The sequence below is a fragment of the Schistocerca piceifrons genome, chromosome X (assembly GCF_021461385.2).
Source record: "Schistocerca piceifrons isolate TAMUIC-IGC-003096 chromosome X, iqSchPice1.1, whole genome shotgun sequence".
Lineage (NCBI taxonomy): Eukaryota > Metazoa > Arthropoda > Insecta > Orthoptera > Acrididae > Schistocerca > Schistocerca piceifrons.
The window spans coordinates 896,769,806-896,784,856 of record NC_060149.1 but is presented as its reverse complement, the minus strand read 5'-3'; the positions used below and the strand labels follow the sequence as shown (position 1 = coordinate 896,784,856).

General features: G+C 42.0%; 1 protein-coding gene across 2 annotated transcripts in view; it reads left to right on the top strand.

The window, feature by feature from the left end:
- Positions 1-15,051, top strand: part of LOC124721533 — a 79,968-nt gene that overhangs the window by 42,405 nt on the left and 22,512 nt on the right. For both annotated transcript variants that reach the window (XM_047246557.1, XM_047246556.1), the window contains exons 4-6: positions 884-972; positions 1,065-1,221; positions 13,964-14,031. In XM_047246557.1, the coding sequence (XP_047102513.1) occupies positions 884-972; positions 1,065-1,221; positions 13,964-14,031 (314 nt within the window). The remainder of the gene's footprint in view (positions 1-883; positions 973-1,064; positions 1,222-13,963; positions 14,032-15,051) is intronic.

Below are 15,051 nucleotides of genomic sequence, written 5' to 3'. Positions count from 1 at the left end.
AAGATAAATTTTTAAAAAAAAACTATTTGAACTTCTCAATTATAGGGTAATCACATGTAAAAAAAATTAAAATATTTAAAAATGGTGAAGCAACCAACTGAACTTTTATTGGACAACTTCATTTGGATTGATCCAAATCCTCTACTATTTGTATGACTCTGGTGTGCACTTGCTACTCTAAAACCCTGTATCCAAACACATAGCTCATTACAAGAGTCTTTCCCTGATGCGGGGGGCACCATCCTGCTCACTCCAGATATTACTGCTACATGGTGCAGTTTTCTACCGAGTATGGCTAGTAGCTTGTCATGAAATACTTTTGCGTGCATGATTACTGACCCAAGTGTCACCACACTGCACTTACTGACCAATGGTTGTTACTGCAATACTTTATGAAGGCTTTTTCCAAATTACTCCCAAGTTCTAGTAAAACCATTTACATTTTCTGCTTGTGTGTGTGTGTGTGTGTGTGTGTGTGTGTGTGAGAGAGAGAGAGAGAGAGAGAGAGAGAGAGAGAGAGAGAGAGAATATTTTAATCATTCTTATTGTATTTTTACTTTACCTGACTTGCATATGAGGGCATATGTTTTAGCTGCATTCATTTCTACTAATTTTTGTAAGGGCGCCAATACCCATTGTCGTTGTGTTATCCGCGCGCGCGCGCGCGCGCGCGCGCGCGCGCGCACACACACACACACACACACACACACACACACACACACGTACGTGTAATAGAGCTTTATGCTTTCTTTCTTCTTGCATGTCTCAGTGTCATAGTTGTCGTATTTCTATAGTGTTTTAAACAATGAAAGGCTTGTGTAATAATTTTTATTTACATTGTTTTTATATGCTTCTGCACAAGTTAATTCTACCTGAATTGCAGCTCCCAAAACTGTTTGTTCAGCCAATGGACTATAGTATTTACCATCCAGAGATAATCTTCGAAAACAACATAAGAGGAACAATAACTCAGTGAGTAACTGTTCAAATTTCACATTGGCCAAAAGTATTTTATTAAGTTATTTTATTTGTCAGATCATGAGTACAACTTTATGAATTTTCAGAGGGATTGTGCCATATGTTTGTCAGATAGCTGCTGTAAGAGTAGTTGGGCACCTCAAATTTGCATTCGTTAAAATGGATGTGTTGAAGATAACACTCCACGTTAAAGAAAAAATGGTAAAAGTTCGCTGGAGGATTAGAGGAATTTCTGGGTCGAAGGTAAGTGACTCAAGATTTGATAAAAAAAATTGTAGTTCTCAAATTAGAAATTTCATATATTACCAGCTACCCATATCCTCCCCACCCCTCCACCTCTGAAGACCATAGAAGGGGAAGGTGATAGCTAGAGGTAAACCAAAGTCTAAGAACATCAAGTGAAAGGCGTGTGATCAGAAAAATCTAACAGTCTTCTGTAGAGTTGGCAGAGGTATTCATACACAGACTGGCACTGCTCTCAGGAGCAGTGAGACTGACAGCTGGAAGGAGAAAAATCCGTTCTCCTTGCCTTCAACTTGGGCCAACAGCCTTGCCACAATGGTAACACCAGTTCCTGTCAGATCACCGAAGTTAAGCACTGTCGGGCTGGCTAGCACTTGGATGGGTGACCATCCGGTCTGCCGAGCGTTGTTGGCAAGTGGGGTGCACTCAGCCCTTGTGAGGCAAACTGGGGAGCTACTTGATTGAGAAGTAGTGGCTCTGGTCTCGGAAATTGCCATACGGCCAAGAGAGCTGTGTGCTGACCAAGTGCCCCTCCATATCCGCATCTGGTGATGCCTGTGGGCTGAGGATGACATGGCGGCCAGTTGGTAGTGTTGGGCCTTCATGGCCTGTTCGGCCAGAGTTTAGTTTTAGTTTTTGCATTAATCTTCATTTGTAATTGCCAGTGAGAAGCCTTTGTGTTAATCTGGCTTGGTCCCTGGCTTTAAGCACACACTGCTTCCACAGTATCATTTCTGCCACAGCTGTTGTTAAGGTGTCATCATAATATGAAGGGACTACCAAACAGGTGCCTATTATTGGCAGGTTTCACATGGCTTCATTCGTACTGCCACTGGCACATCTTTGTCACTTAGCTGCAACTGATCATTTGCTTGTGTGTTTGCCTTGGGGAAGTTGTGTTCATTTGCAAAGAGTTCTGTGATCTTCATATGGTGAGCATCCCACAAGGTAAAAAGTGTCAGATGTCTTACATGACAAGATTGTTTCACAGTGGTTTCTGTTTGATTTGAAGAAGTCTGTAACATTTGTGCTTCAGATACAGAAAATTTTAAACAGAACACACATTCTTATACTATAGTAGCTTGATGTACTTTTCTGAGAAAAATACATATCTGAAAAGAAATTTGTTACCTTATAATGAGGATCATTCAGTAAATCATTAGAAAAACAAATTATTTCAGCCCCCCCCCCCCCATGCCCTGCCCAAAAAAAATAAACATAATTCCCTGTTAACTCTGTGGACTTCTCCAAATGTTGCTCTAACTCTTTTGAGCTATCTAAAAACTAGGATTTCAGAAGTTATGCAAAGTAGGCATTTGTTTCGGTGATGACATACTCATTCAGTGTGAACCGTCATTTGTTGAACAATTTTTTCAAGTTTGGAATAAAAATCACTGGGGGCCAAATCCAGTGAATATGACGGATGTTGCAGTAATTCCGTCTTTAATTCCATAATTTTGGCCATTGAAACTGCACAGGTTTGCACCTTCATATGAAGATTTTTGCTTGATTTCTTCAATCAACTGGTTTAGTGACTATGCATAATAGTCTCCAGTTGTTGTTTGCCCCTTTTTCATGTGATCAACATAGATGATTCTGCATGCATTCCAAAAACCAGTGGCAATCAGCTTTCTGGCATATTTCACCACCTTTGCCTCCTTCGGAGCCTGTTTGCCTTCAAAAACACACTGTTTTGGTTGTTCACATGTCTCTGGAGTGTAACAGTGTATCCATGTTTCATCCGCATTTATGTATTTGTTCAGAAACCCAATAGGATTTTGGCAGAAAGTGCCAAAATTGCCTGAGTGTCAACCACATGGTTGCTATTTCTCACTGAGAGCAAATTCAGCACCCATATTGCTTTGATTTTTTACCCACACCCAATTTTCCATGCAGAATTGAAAACACTGTACCTTGTGACAAGCCTGCAGCCTCACTCACACTCAGACAAAAAAGGATGCACCACAAAGGGCAGATTTGTCCCAAATTGATATTTATACAGGTGTTGATGGAAAATGCAAAATTGTAAATTTGTGATGGCCGACAGATGAATGTGTGATGCTGCAGCAGAGTTTCAACACGTAGCTGACAAGGTTAGTAAACATGGGATATGTCGCTACCAGGGCATAAAACCTTTGTGAATTTCATTCCGTGTACTCAGTTGGACAGTAACTATGTCTCACAGACAGGAGCTTGAACAATATATGCAAATGGCAGCATCTGAAAGATGACATGTAGTTGGGCTCAAAGAAGCTGGTTGGAGTAATCGGCAAATTCCTTGGCAGTTGAATGGGAGCAATGTCACTATCTGATTATGTTGGCAGAAGTGGCTGAACCGTGGAACAGCATCAGGAAGGAAGTGGTTGACCTAGAGAGACAACAGGTTAGGACTGAGCAATCATCAGAGAGGCACTCGGAGCCTCAGATTTATCATTATCATTGGTCCAATATGCAGCTGGTGCTTCAGTGACCACAAGAACCATTAATAGGCACCTCGCACAAAGGGGGCTGAGCTCACGGTGCCCCTTGTATGACTACCATTTACCTCTGTACACCAGGAACCCCATTCGCAGTGGCGTCAGGCACAGTCAGTTTGAAATATCATTGACTGGAGTAGAACTGTCTCCAGTCATGACTCCTGCTTCGAAATGAGCCTCAATGACTAGTGGAGACATGTCTGGAAATGCCTCAGACAATGGTGGAACCTGACTGTCGGCTGCCAGGGACACCATTTCATTTCATAGTAGATGACTCCTTTGGTTGTCGTCCATGTCACCCTTACAGCACAGTGGAACATTGTCGATATTCTGTGCCCCATTTTCTTGTCCTTCATGGCAAGCCATCTTGGGCTTACATTTCAACATAATGATGCCTGCATGCACAGAGAGAAAGCTTGTAATGATTGCCAAACCCTATGTGGACAGAAAGGTTGCCAGATTTGTCCTGACTTGACACCCCCCCACTTGGTGCCTCGAGGTAATTTGGCCCAATCTTCCTTCCCAGGCTGCATTTCGTTTCCAGTGCCCCTGCCTCCCTGTTCTTGTTCCTTCACCCCTGTGTGTTCTTACTTATGTCGACCTGGCTATCCACCTGAGTTTTCGTATTCCTTCCGGTTTTTGTTCCCGTTTTCGTCCTTCCTATTTGGCACTTTTGGTCCTCCTTTGGTGTCTGACCACCTCTTCTAAATTTTATCTTCATAGTGTGAGCTATTTGAGTAACAACTCCCTCCCTAGCATCTACGGCATGGGTATCTCTCTTTCCGTCTTCCTTTCCCACTGTAGCCCCACTCCACCCTGCTGGGTCACCAGCATATGTACCCAGTCTGTGTGGTTAGGCTTTTATGTACCCATCTGGCTGAGCCCCAACAACACAGGGATCATACTTCTAATACCTGAGCTGCCCCCCCCCCCCCCCCCCCCCCCGTCCCTGTCCCCTCTCCCATGTGTGCCAAGGAATCAAGGAATGGTTGCTTGTCTTTCTGGTGCATTGGGACTTCTGGCAACGACTGCCGTGCCAAACTTCCATTGCTGTGGCTGGGTGATGCCCACAGGAGAGGCTGTGATTGTAGTGGGTGATATCGGAGCAGATGCTTTGCGTATGAAATGTATCAAGCTGCAAAAAACTGGCTGTTCTATGTCTATAAATAATTTAATGCTGCTGCTTTTGATCCTGTGACAATCCATTCCCTGGCTACACCCTGGAAGGAGAACCAGGCTCACCAGCTTCTGCTAATACACTTTTCCCACTACTTGGTCTGCACTCAGACTGATGAGGACATGTTACCCACTATCAAGTCATTATCTTTTGTGGAAGATAAAAAAGACAAATTTGGTGAAGTGGTGTCACACAATAAGATGCGGTCGGGTTCGCTGTTGATCAAAATTTCTGCCATCCAGTCCACAGCCCTTTGTGTTTATGACCACCGTGGCTACATGCCTGTATACCAGTCTTTGAATATGGTTCAAGGAGTCGTTTTTCATCGGGACCTCGTCCTTCAAACTGAAGAGGAACTCTGGGCCATTCTGAAACACCAGGGTGTTCATTTTGTTTGGTGTGTTCAGAAATGTCGTAAGTACAATCACACCGATACTGACACATTTATTCTGGCATTTGATAAAGATACCCTCTCAGAGGTGGTCAAGGTTATGTGTAATCGGTGTGATGTAAAACCGTACATCCCGCCACCCATGTGATGTTTGGTGCTTCCATGCCAGACACTGTACAGCGGAATCTCTGTGGGGTGACGTGGACACCCACTCCATGACGGGAGCGCCTGTATGCCACTGCCTGTGTGTGTTAATTGTCATGACCGTCACTCTCTCACTCACCAGATTGCCCAGTTTATAAGAAGGAAAAGAAAATACAAGGGACTTACACTCAAAAGTCCCTTAATCATTGATCCTACCGTGGGGCACATTTGAAATATGACCGACTTCACCCTGTGTCGAAGATTTCTAACTTCGCCTCTGTTACGTTTTTTCCCCCCTCCTCCTTACCACAACTTGTCTGCGAGACACACACACACACACACACACACACACACACACACACACACACACACAGTCTTTGGGCCCCAAGGCACCTCTTTCAGTTCCGAATCTTGCAGAAGCCTGCTCTCCCTCCATGCCCTGTTGTCCTTGACCTATGAAAGACAAGAAGAAGAAACATAAATCCCATCACAAGGACGCTCCGGTGCCCGCAGAGGTGCTTACACTGCTTTCACAACCTGAGTCTCACTTGTTATTTATGGATGTCACCCCATCCTCGTTGTTGACGAATGGTGACCCGGTTGCGTGATTGGCTCCAGCTCGTTCACCTCCCATTTGCATCCCTGTTCCATGCTTATTCAATGGAACAGTAATGGTGTGTCTTTCTCCAAGAATCTCATTTAACCTTCGTTGGTTCAGTGCCTTCTGTTGGAACTGGTTTGGCGGTTAGAGGGCTTCCAGTGGAGTTGACCAATTTCTTGTGGACCATGACCTGTGCCTTCATAGTAATGTTCCCCTACTCATTTTAGTGCTGCATATGGCACTTTCTGTGCCATTGATACTTCGCTCACTCCCCCTCACCTTCCACCTTCCTTACACTGTTCATCACACAATATCCCATGTGATAGTAACCACTTTCCATTGATCCTCTCATGCACTTCCTGCCTCCCGATGGCCAGGTAACCCCTCTGGGCTTTCTGTCATGCTGATTGGCCTCTATATACCAGCCAGGTTGTGTTTACACCTTCTTTATTAGGTTTTATTGATGAAGTCATTCATGATATGTCCAATAAGATAATTCATGCTGCTGACATTGCCATTCCCCACTCGAAGGGCCCTGTTTGCCTTCAGCCAGTTCAGTGCTGAAGCACAGTCATTGTCACGGATGTCTGTGATCATTGTTGCACCTTGCAATGTCTAAGGTGGCACCCGTCCTCCACCGGTCTTATTACTTTCAATTGAAACGTCTTCATGCCAAAGCCCGTTGCTTAGTAAAACAGAGCAAGTAGGTGTATTTGTGATGAAGCAAGCTGGGATATTTTTACTTCTCCTCTTGTTTTGCCATCTGCCTCCTTAAATTCATTTTTTCTCTTTTAACTAAGCACCATTAACATACATGAGCATAATTCGCTTTTTCATAAAAGAGAAAGGTTGGCCTTCAGTTTTAAAGAACATAACAGATCTAATTTTGTGCTTAGTTTTATGTATGTAATTGATTTTCTAATTTATCTAGACTATTTCTACTTAATATCTTTTGTTATAGTGTGAAATCAGTAATTGTTTCATAACTTAAATTCTATTGTTGTCTTATAAACAAATATAAATTCTGTATATTATTGTTTTCGTAACTATATTTGTTAATTTTACGATTTAAACAAATAATTCGGCTTAACCCTTGTTGTAGAAGAAACTGTTAAAGAGAACAAATGTTTTGATGTATTTAGTTAAATTAATGAGTTAAGTTTTAATTGTAATTTCTGTACATTTAACTTCGAACAATGTGTAGTTTCAGCACCTATTATTGTGATGATATATAAGGGCCCGATTTTTGGTCACAAGTCAGTCAGTACATGGCAGAGTTTCAGATGAGAAACCTATGTTGATTAGAACAACAATAATGCTTCAACTTAACCGTGGAATAAGTGTTAAACAATTAGGCCATGTGTACAAACAATGACAGTGTCTGCTCCATATGTACCTGATTATTCTTCAAAAACTGTGAACTTCGTGGTTAGGTTTTACTGCTCGTAGATGTTCAACAGAAAACTATTGTAGCAGTATGTGGAGGTTTGCCTGCAAGCTATTAATGAGGCTTATCCAAAGTTTAACAATAGTGCCCTGGCTATATATAACTGTGTATTATTGTGGGGTGAGGAGGAGGAGGGGGGGGGGGGGGTGAAAAGTGAAATTAAAAGACTGTGAGATGCAACTGAGCATCTGTCAGCTACATCATTTAAAGTAGACAGTATTTGACTTCCACACCCCATTTTTCAGCCAGTATATTGGCACTGAGGACAACAAACGAAGAAAATAAAAGTAGGTGAACTGCTACATGTGGTGCTCCAGGTGAAGAATGAACTCAAGACCTTAAGATTGAGATGTGTAAAATAGGGGAAGGGTTGCATGTGACTTGAGGTGACTCTACAGTTTTAATGAGAGTAAGTGTGGCCACTGGGCCTCAGAAAAGCTAAAAAGGAGTACTTCTTACATCCTTTGTACTGAATTGAAAAAAGAAATGAAAAGGCGATTATCTACAGATGAAACGAGAAGCTACTGACATGTGGTCTCTGTGTGAACTGTAGTTCACCTGCTGATGCTCGAAAGTACATTCCGCAACTAATTGTTCTCATGCATAGTCTGTTTCAGGATTGAAAAACTTATGAAATTATATCAAATGGAAAATATACATGAGAAAATTATAAGAACACGGAGACAGAATTGCAGGTCAGTGCTTAGCACAATGAGGTAAAAATTCAGTGCTGCCAATAGTCTCGAAACAAAATGACACACTCTATACTAATTTTCAAAATTAATATTTCCTCCCTGAGGAAGCAACAAATAGTTCTGAATGTATGTGTATTGGCATTATTTAACATTTTGCCTCCTATGAAGGAAAGTACGTATATCATTATTTGAAAGACTAGCTAATGTCTGTCGTCAAAAGGAGCGAAGCTTTCTTTTTGTGGTACATCTTTTATTTATTTTTTTTTCTCTCTTTCATTTTGTTCGTCTGCTGTTTCCTTCCTTCTATTACACATATTTACACTTGTGGCTAGTCCTCAAGTGTCTCTCTGGAGTAATTCCTGTGAAACTCATTACTATAAGCTATGAAATTAACATTTCATCTGTTACATCTGTTTGCATTTAACATGTTGCCTGCTTCTTTCTATCATTCCTCCTAACTTTCTCCCATCTGAAAAAGCAGTCTTGAGTTTTAAAAACTTGTAATTCAGCCAACAGATGCTCAGTTGTGTTTCTCAGTCAATTTCACTTTTCACAACCCCCCAATAATACACAGTTGTATATGGCCAGTGCGCTATTGTTAAACTTTCGATAAGCCTCATTAATAGCTTGCAGGCAAACCTCCACATACTGCTACAATAGTTTTCTGTTACGAGCAGTAAAACCCAACCTGAAAGTTCACAGTTCTTGAAGAATAATCAGGTACATATGGAGCAGACATTGTCATGGTTTTTACACACGGCCTAATTGTTTTAACACTTATTCCACAGTCAAGTTGAAGCATTGTTGTTGTTCTAATCAACACAGCTTCCTTGTCTGAAACTCTGCCGTGGACTGACTATCTCGCAACCAAAAATTGGGCCCTTTTATATTGTCACAATAATAAGTGCTGAAACTACACATTGTTCGAAGTTAAATGTACAGAAATTACAATTAAAACTTAACTCATTAATTTAACTAAATACATTGAAAAATTTGTTCTCTTTAACAGTTTCTTCTACAACAAGGGTTAAGCCGAATAATTTGTTAAAACTATGAAATTAATAAATATAGTTATGTAAACAATACTTTTGACAAAACTGTTAATTACTTTGGAATTAATTAAAGGCTGGCTTTGCTAGCATGTTTTCGAAGAGAGCCAACTAGATACTTTAAAATTACTAGCATTTCGTCTTCCAAAAGTTTACAGTTATTACAGAATTTTTATTTGTTTATAAGTCAACAATAGAATTTGTTACGAAACAATTATTGATTTCACACTATAACAAAAGATACTAACTAGGAATAGTCTAAATAAATTAGAAAATCAATTACATACATAAAACTATGCACAAAATTAGATCTGGTGGCATGTTCTTTAAAACTGAGGCCTAACCTTTCTCTTTAATGAAAATGGGAATTATGTTCACGTATGTTAATGGTAGTTAGTTAAAAGTGAAAAAATGAATTTAAGGAGGCAGATGGCAAAACGAGGGGAAGTAAAAATATCCCAGATTGCTTCGTCACATACTTTGTCTCCTCCCTTGGTTCTTTTGTCCCTTCATCACGGGTGTGGGCTATGCTTCGCACTTTCCATTGTTGTCAGCACCAGTCTTCCATTCTGGACCTTGCCCTTCCACATGGCCTCTGTACAGGTCCATCAGTTCTAGTGGAATACCTCATGACTCATTTTGCGATGGTGTCGACATCAGCGTCCTATCCAGCTGCCTTCCTGCTTTAGAAACAGCAGGCTGAAGCCTCCCATTTCTGTTTTACCTCTTATCAGGCAGACTCCTACAGTGAAACTTGTATTGAAAGGGAGCTTCTGCTGACCCTCTCTTCTTCCTATGATTCAGCCCATGGCCCTGATTCCATCCATAACTAATTGCTTCAAAATCTCAGTCCTCCACAATGACAGTATCTCCTCCACTTGTTTAACCATATTTGGCTCCAAAGCATTTTCCCCCTTCAATGGAGAATGGAGAGACAGGATTGTGGTTCCTGTTCTTAAGCCAGCAAGGGTCTATAGTCTCTTGATAGTCACCAGCTAGTCAGCATGACCAGAGTCCCCTGCAAGTTACTTGAACATATGGTTGCTTGTCGGTATAGTTGGGTCCTCGACTCTCAGGATCTTTTATCTTCATACCAGTGTGGATTTCAGGATGGATGGTCTCCGATAGATCATCTGCATCAATTGGAAACTGCAGTTAAGCTGGTCTTATCTCAGTGTTGCTATCTTTTCGCAGTTTTCTTCAATCTTGGTAAGGCCTATGACACAGCTTGGTGCCATCACATCCTACTTATGCCTTGTAAGTGGGGTCTTCAAGGCCCCCTCCTGATTTTTATCAGTCAGTTCCTGTTCCACTGGTCGTTCAGAGTTCGTGTTGGCACTGTTCTCAACTCTCTGCAGACACAGGAGAGTGGCATTCCACAGGTCTCTGTATTAATTGTCCTTCTTTGTCTCATCACTGTTAATGGCCTCTGTCAAGCTGTTGGTCGCTCTTGCTCTGCATGTGGATGATTTCGGTATTTGGGCTACTCCCACTCGGTGGCCACTGCAGAACAACAGCTCCAGGGTGCCATCCTGCGTGCTTCCGCGTGGACACCCTCATATGGCATTGAGGGTGGTGCATTTCCGTTGCCTTACTGTGGTTTATACTGATCCAGAGCTCTACGTTGATGCTCAATGCCTGACCAAGTTCCCCCAGTTCCATTTGTGGGTCTTCTTTTTTACGACAAGCTTACTTGGTTGCCCCATTCCGTCATCTGAAGGTTGACTTTTTTCATAAACTCAATGTCCTCCGCTTCATTGCTCCCACCTCTTGGGGCATAGATTGCTCGACCCTTCTCTACAGTTATTGGGCATTAGTTCTGTCTCATCTGGACTATGTTTGTCAAGTTTATGGATCAGCTGCCCCTTCTACACCGCTCCCCATGGACCCGGTTCACTATCATGGTATCCATTTAGCCATTGGTGCCTTTCACACTGGCCCTGTTAAGTGTCTGGATGCCACCTCTTTGGTTTGGTGGTCCCAGCTCCTGGTTTGCTACGCCATCATTACCTGCTTTTTCCTTACTCACACCTCTTAGTCTATTCTTTTCAAGGCTTTAGAACATCACCAACCCGCTTCCTGCCTTTGAGTGGTTTTTCTGGTAGGGTTTCACCTCACTTCTCTCCGTGGTGATTTCCATCTCTCCTCCTTGTCCTCTGCCCCATGTTCTCTCCTGACCACCCCCTCCTTGTTAGTTCCTTGGCCCGAATTCAGATGGATGTCTTCCGGGGTCCGAAAACCCACATTGATGCAGTGGTGTTCCATTGTTTGTTCTGAACACTCTTACAGGAGTTTCAGGACGCCATTGTTTTTTGTACCAAAGACTGTAAATCCGTCAATCACTTGGTGTACGCCTTCATGTCTTCTTTTGGCATGGAACACAATCTCTTGCCTGCCAGTTGTGGGGGTGTGGGGTGTTTACTGCTTAATTGATGACCATTTGTCAGGCTGTCTGCTATTATTAAATGGTCCTCCCTCACCCAACTTCTATTATGTATGGACTCAGAGTGGCCTTCAGGCTATCGCTCGGTGTTTTTTCCACAACCCACGTAGTGTCGGCCATCGATGACCTCGCTGCTCTTGACGATGCTGCTTGTTTGGTTTACTTCCTTTGTGTTCCCGGATAATGAACATGCTGATTGGCTCTGTGTGTGTGTGTGTGTGTGTGGTGGGGGGGGGGGGGGGGGGGGGCGCTAGCTTCATCCCATTCTCCATGACCCCTCCAAGGGTAGATTTGTGGCGTCAAGGAAAATCCCTTTCTGCTCAGTCGTGGGCTGACTCTTATGAGGCTATCCACATGTAATGAACTTTGCACAATCAAGGAGACTCTCACCAGGTGGTGTTCTTCCCTGTGCCTCTCCTGGCAGGACTACTATCCTCGTCTGTCTTTGTGTCGGCCATACTATTTTGACTCATGGTTTTTACTCCACACTGAGCTGCTGCCCCACCCCCTTTTTTTGCAGTTGTGGGGGCTCCTTCATGGTGATCCATATTTTGATGGACTGCCCCCATCTTTTGTCCCATACCAATAAATACGCCCTCCCATCTTCCTTGTCCCAGGTGCTAGCGCACCATCACATGGTTACGTCTGTCCTCTGCTTTCTTCGTTTGTCCTCCCAGGCTTAAGTCTTTGCATTTCCCTCTGGAATTGGAGTCCTTTAGTTAATGTTGGCATTGGTTATGGAGGCCTTGCGCTTGCCTCCACACTGGCCAGGTTCTCCCTCCCCTTTTACCGTACATTTTGTCTGGTCTTTTGTGCAGTTTTTCGCATCCTTCCCCTGGTGTTGACCGTATCGTTTTGTGATTGGCAGCATTGCAGGCGCCCCAACACATGTAGCATCTCTGGGGCATCCCAGCTCTCGCTCCCCCCCCCCCCCCCCTTCCGGACTGTGTTGTTGTTTGTGGTGTTCCTCCCTTGGTTTTTGCCACCTTAGATCATAGGACCAATGACCTCACTGTGTGGTCCCTCTCCCACCAACTGATCAACCAGCCAACCATCTCTCCCCATCCGAGAACATTTGGAGCATTAAGGGCAGGGCCCTCCAGCCAGCTGCGGATTTAGACAATCTAACATGTAAGTAGGACAGAAACTGGCATGTTATCCCTTGGGAGGACACCCAACAACTATTCCTATCAATCCCAAGTTTGATAACTGCTTACGTAAGGGCCAGAGGTGGATCAACAAATTACTGACTTGTTCAATTAGTGAAGTTCTTTCTCTTGAATAAATCACCCAATTGTTTTTTGAAAGTGTAATAATTTGTTTGTACACATACATCACATTTAGCGATTTCTGTCCCATTGACATAATTCCTTCGTGGTGCCATCCTCCCCCCCCTTTCTCTCTCTCTCTCTCTCTCTCTCTCTCTCTCTCTCTCTCTCTCTCTCTCCCCCCCCCTCTCTCTCCCCCCCCCCTCTCTCTCCCCCCCCCTTTCCCCCCTTTTAAACAGATGTTTTTAGTTGCTACTCAAAACGCACTGTTTTTGGTGCTATGAAATAAACGTAAGCTTGTTGCTTCAATCAACTGGACCAATTAAACCATGTTATGGATACAGCTGCAACTTTTCCTGCCCTCTAGCGACAGATGATGTTTACTACCAGCAAACTGTTTTGATACTACGAATGTCACCCCTTTGATTTTCTAAGGACCACCTTTGTATTTACCTTCATCAGGCCTGGCTCAATCTAAATCATGCAAGGAATCATGTGACAGGATTTGCACGGTGGCTTCGGAGTGCTGGCCGATAAAGGAAACTTAATTTGTTTGCTATGTGGGATTATCAGTATATCATCTGGAGAACATAACTAATATATACATCCAGTGAATGTAGCAATTATTATGAGGTGACCAAACGATGATGTATTTGAACACTGGTTTTGGATTGATTAGATGGTATGGAGAAGAGTTGTGTGACAGTTGTGCATAATGTAACTTACCTTTTTGATAGTGAGACTGCCTGTCCTATTCTCCTAAAGCATGTTATGTTTGCTGTGTGTTGTATATTTTGATCTATTATTTGCATTGTATTACCTAGACAAATCCTATATAATTGTGAGATGGTCCTTGTATGAAGATAGATGAATAAAAGTAAAATGATGGTATGCCATTGCTTTCCTCCCTGTGCAGTGTTCATACATTCTACAACGTGTATTTATTGCATGTGATAGATTTGTTTCATCGCTTACGTTGTCCTGTATTATATTTTACAGGATTTTTTAAATATTTTGTTTCTAGTAATAAGAGCTTATGTTGTTTTTCAGGTGTTTTTGTATTTTTGGAAGTACAAAATATGGAATATGGATGGTGTTATGGAGGAGTTCCAAGAAACGTAAGTGACAACAATAACTTTATATGTACTTCTTCCAGGACAATGCAAAGAAAATATTTTACTTAAAAAAATTAATAAATAAGACACACAAGAAACATTGGGAAATGAACTGCCTTTCACGTGTTATGTAGAACAGTGATATCACATTGCACATATTCTCAAGTGAAAAGTTGGGCATATTTCTTGTCTTTTGGGCACAATGAAGCTTTTTGTTTTGCAAGAATATTGTTCCTCAAAATCAGTATATATACACACCTAGAAATTAGCTCATACCATGAATTATCTAAGGGTGAGACACAAACATTAAGATGAAACTATCAATGGGAAAATCAGTAACAAAATGAGATACAGCGAGTCTTGAATAATGACAACATGTTGAAATAGTACTTCTTGTGTAATGTTTACAATACTACTTTGGTGACAATGATCAGCCCAAAGACAACTGTCAGCCAAGGCACACTGCTTTATTTTTAACTTATTTTCTCTACTGTTTACATCATCTTTATATTTCACTTTCGAATTTCATGCAAAGATTGGCCCTTTTTTTTAGCCACAGAGGAAAACTTACCTCAGTTTGATGGGGCTAGAGGAGCCTGCCCATTTGAATGGAGAAATATTTTGAATATTTCATAACACAAAAATTTGTATAAGACGTGGGTTTGAACCCAAAAGCTCTTATGCTGGTCAATATTATTTGTCACAATTTATTCATTTCAGATTCATCGATTGCATCCTAATTGACTTCATTTGTTCATTCCATTTCAATGAATTTCTTTAAATTGAGAAAATGTTAAAATTACTTGGTTTTTAAAATTGGTGGGCCAGGTGTCTGTGAACACAGGACAACAGCTTTTATCCCAGTGTAAGACCAAACATGACGAACATTATTTAGGAAAATAGTACATGTAAAAGAATGCATCGTTGAGTAGTAGTGAAGGAATAAACAAACAAAATGCAAGTTATGTCATTGAACATTGGTAAACTGAACATCCCATTAACTAAACCAGTTGGGATGACATA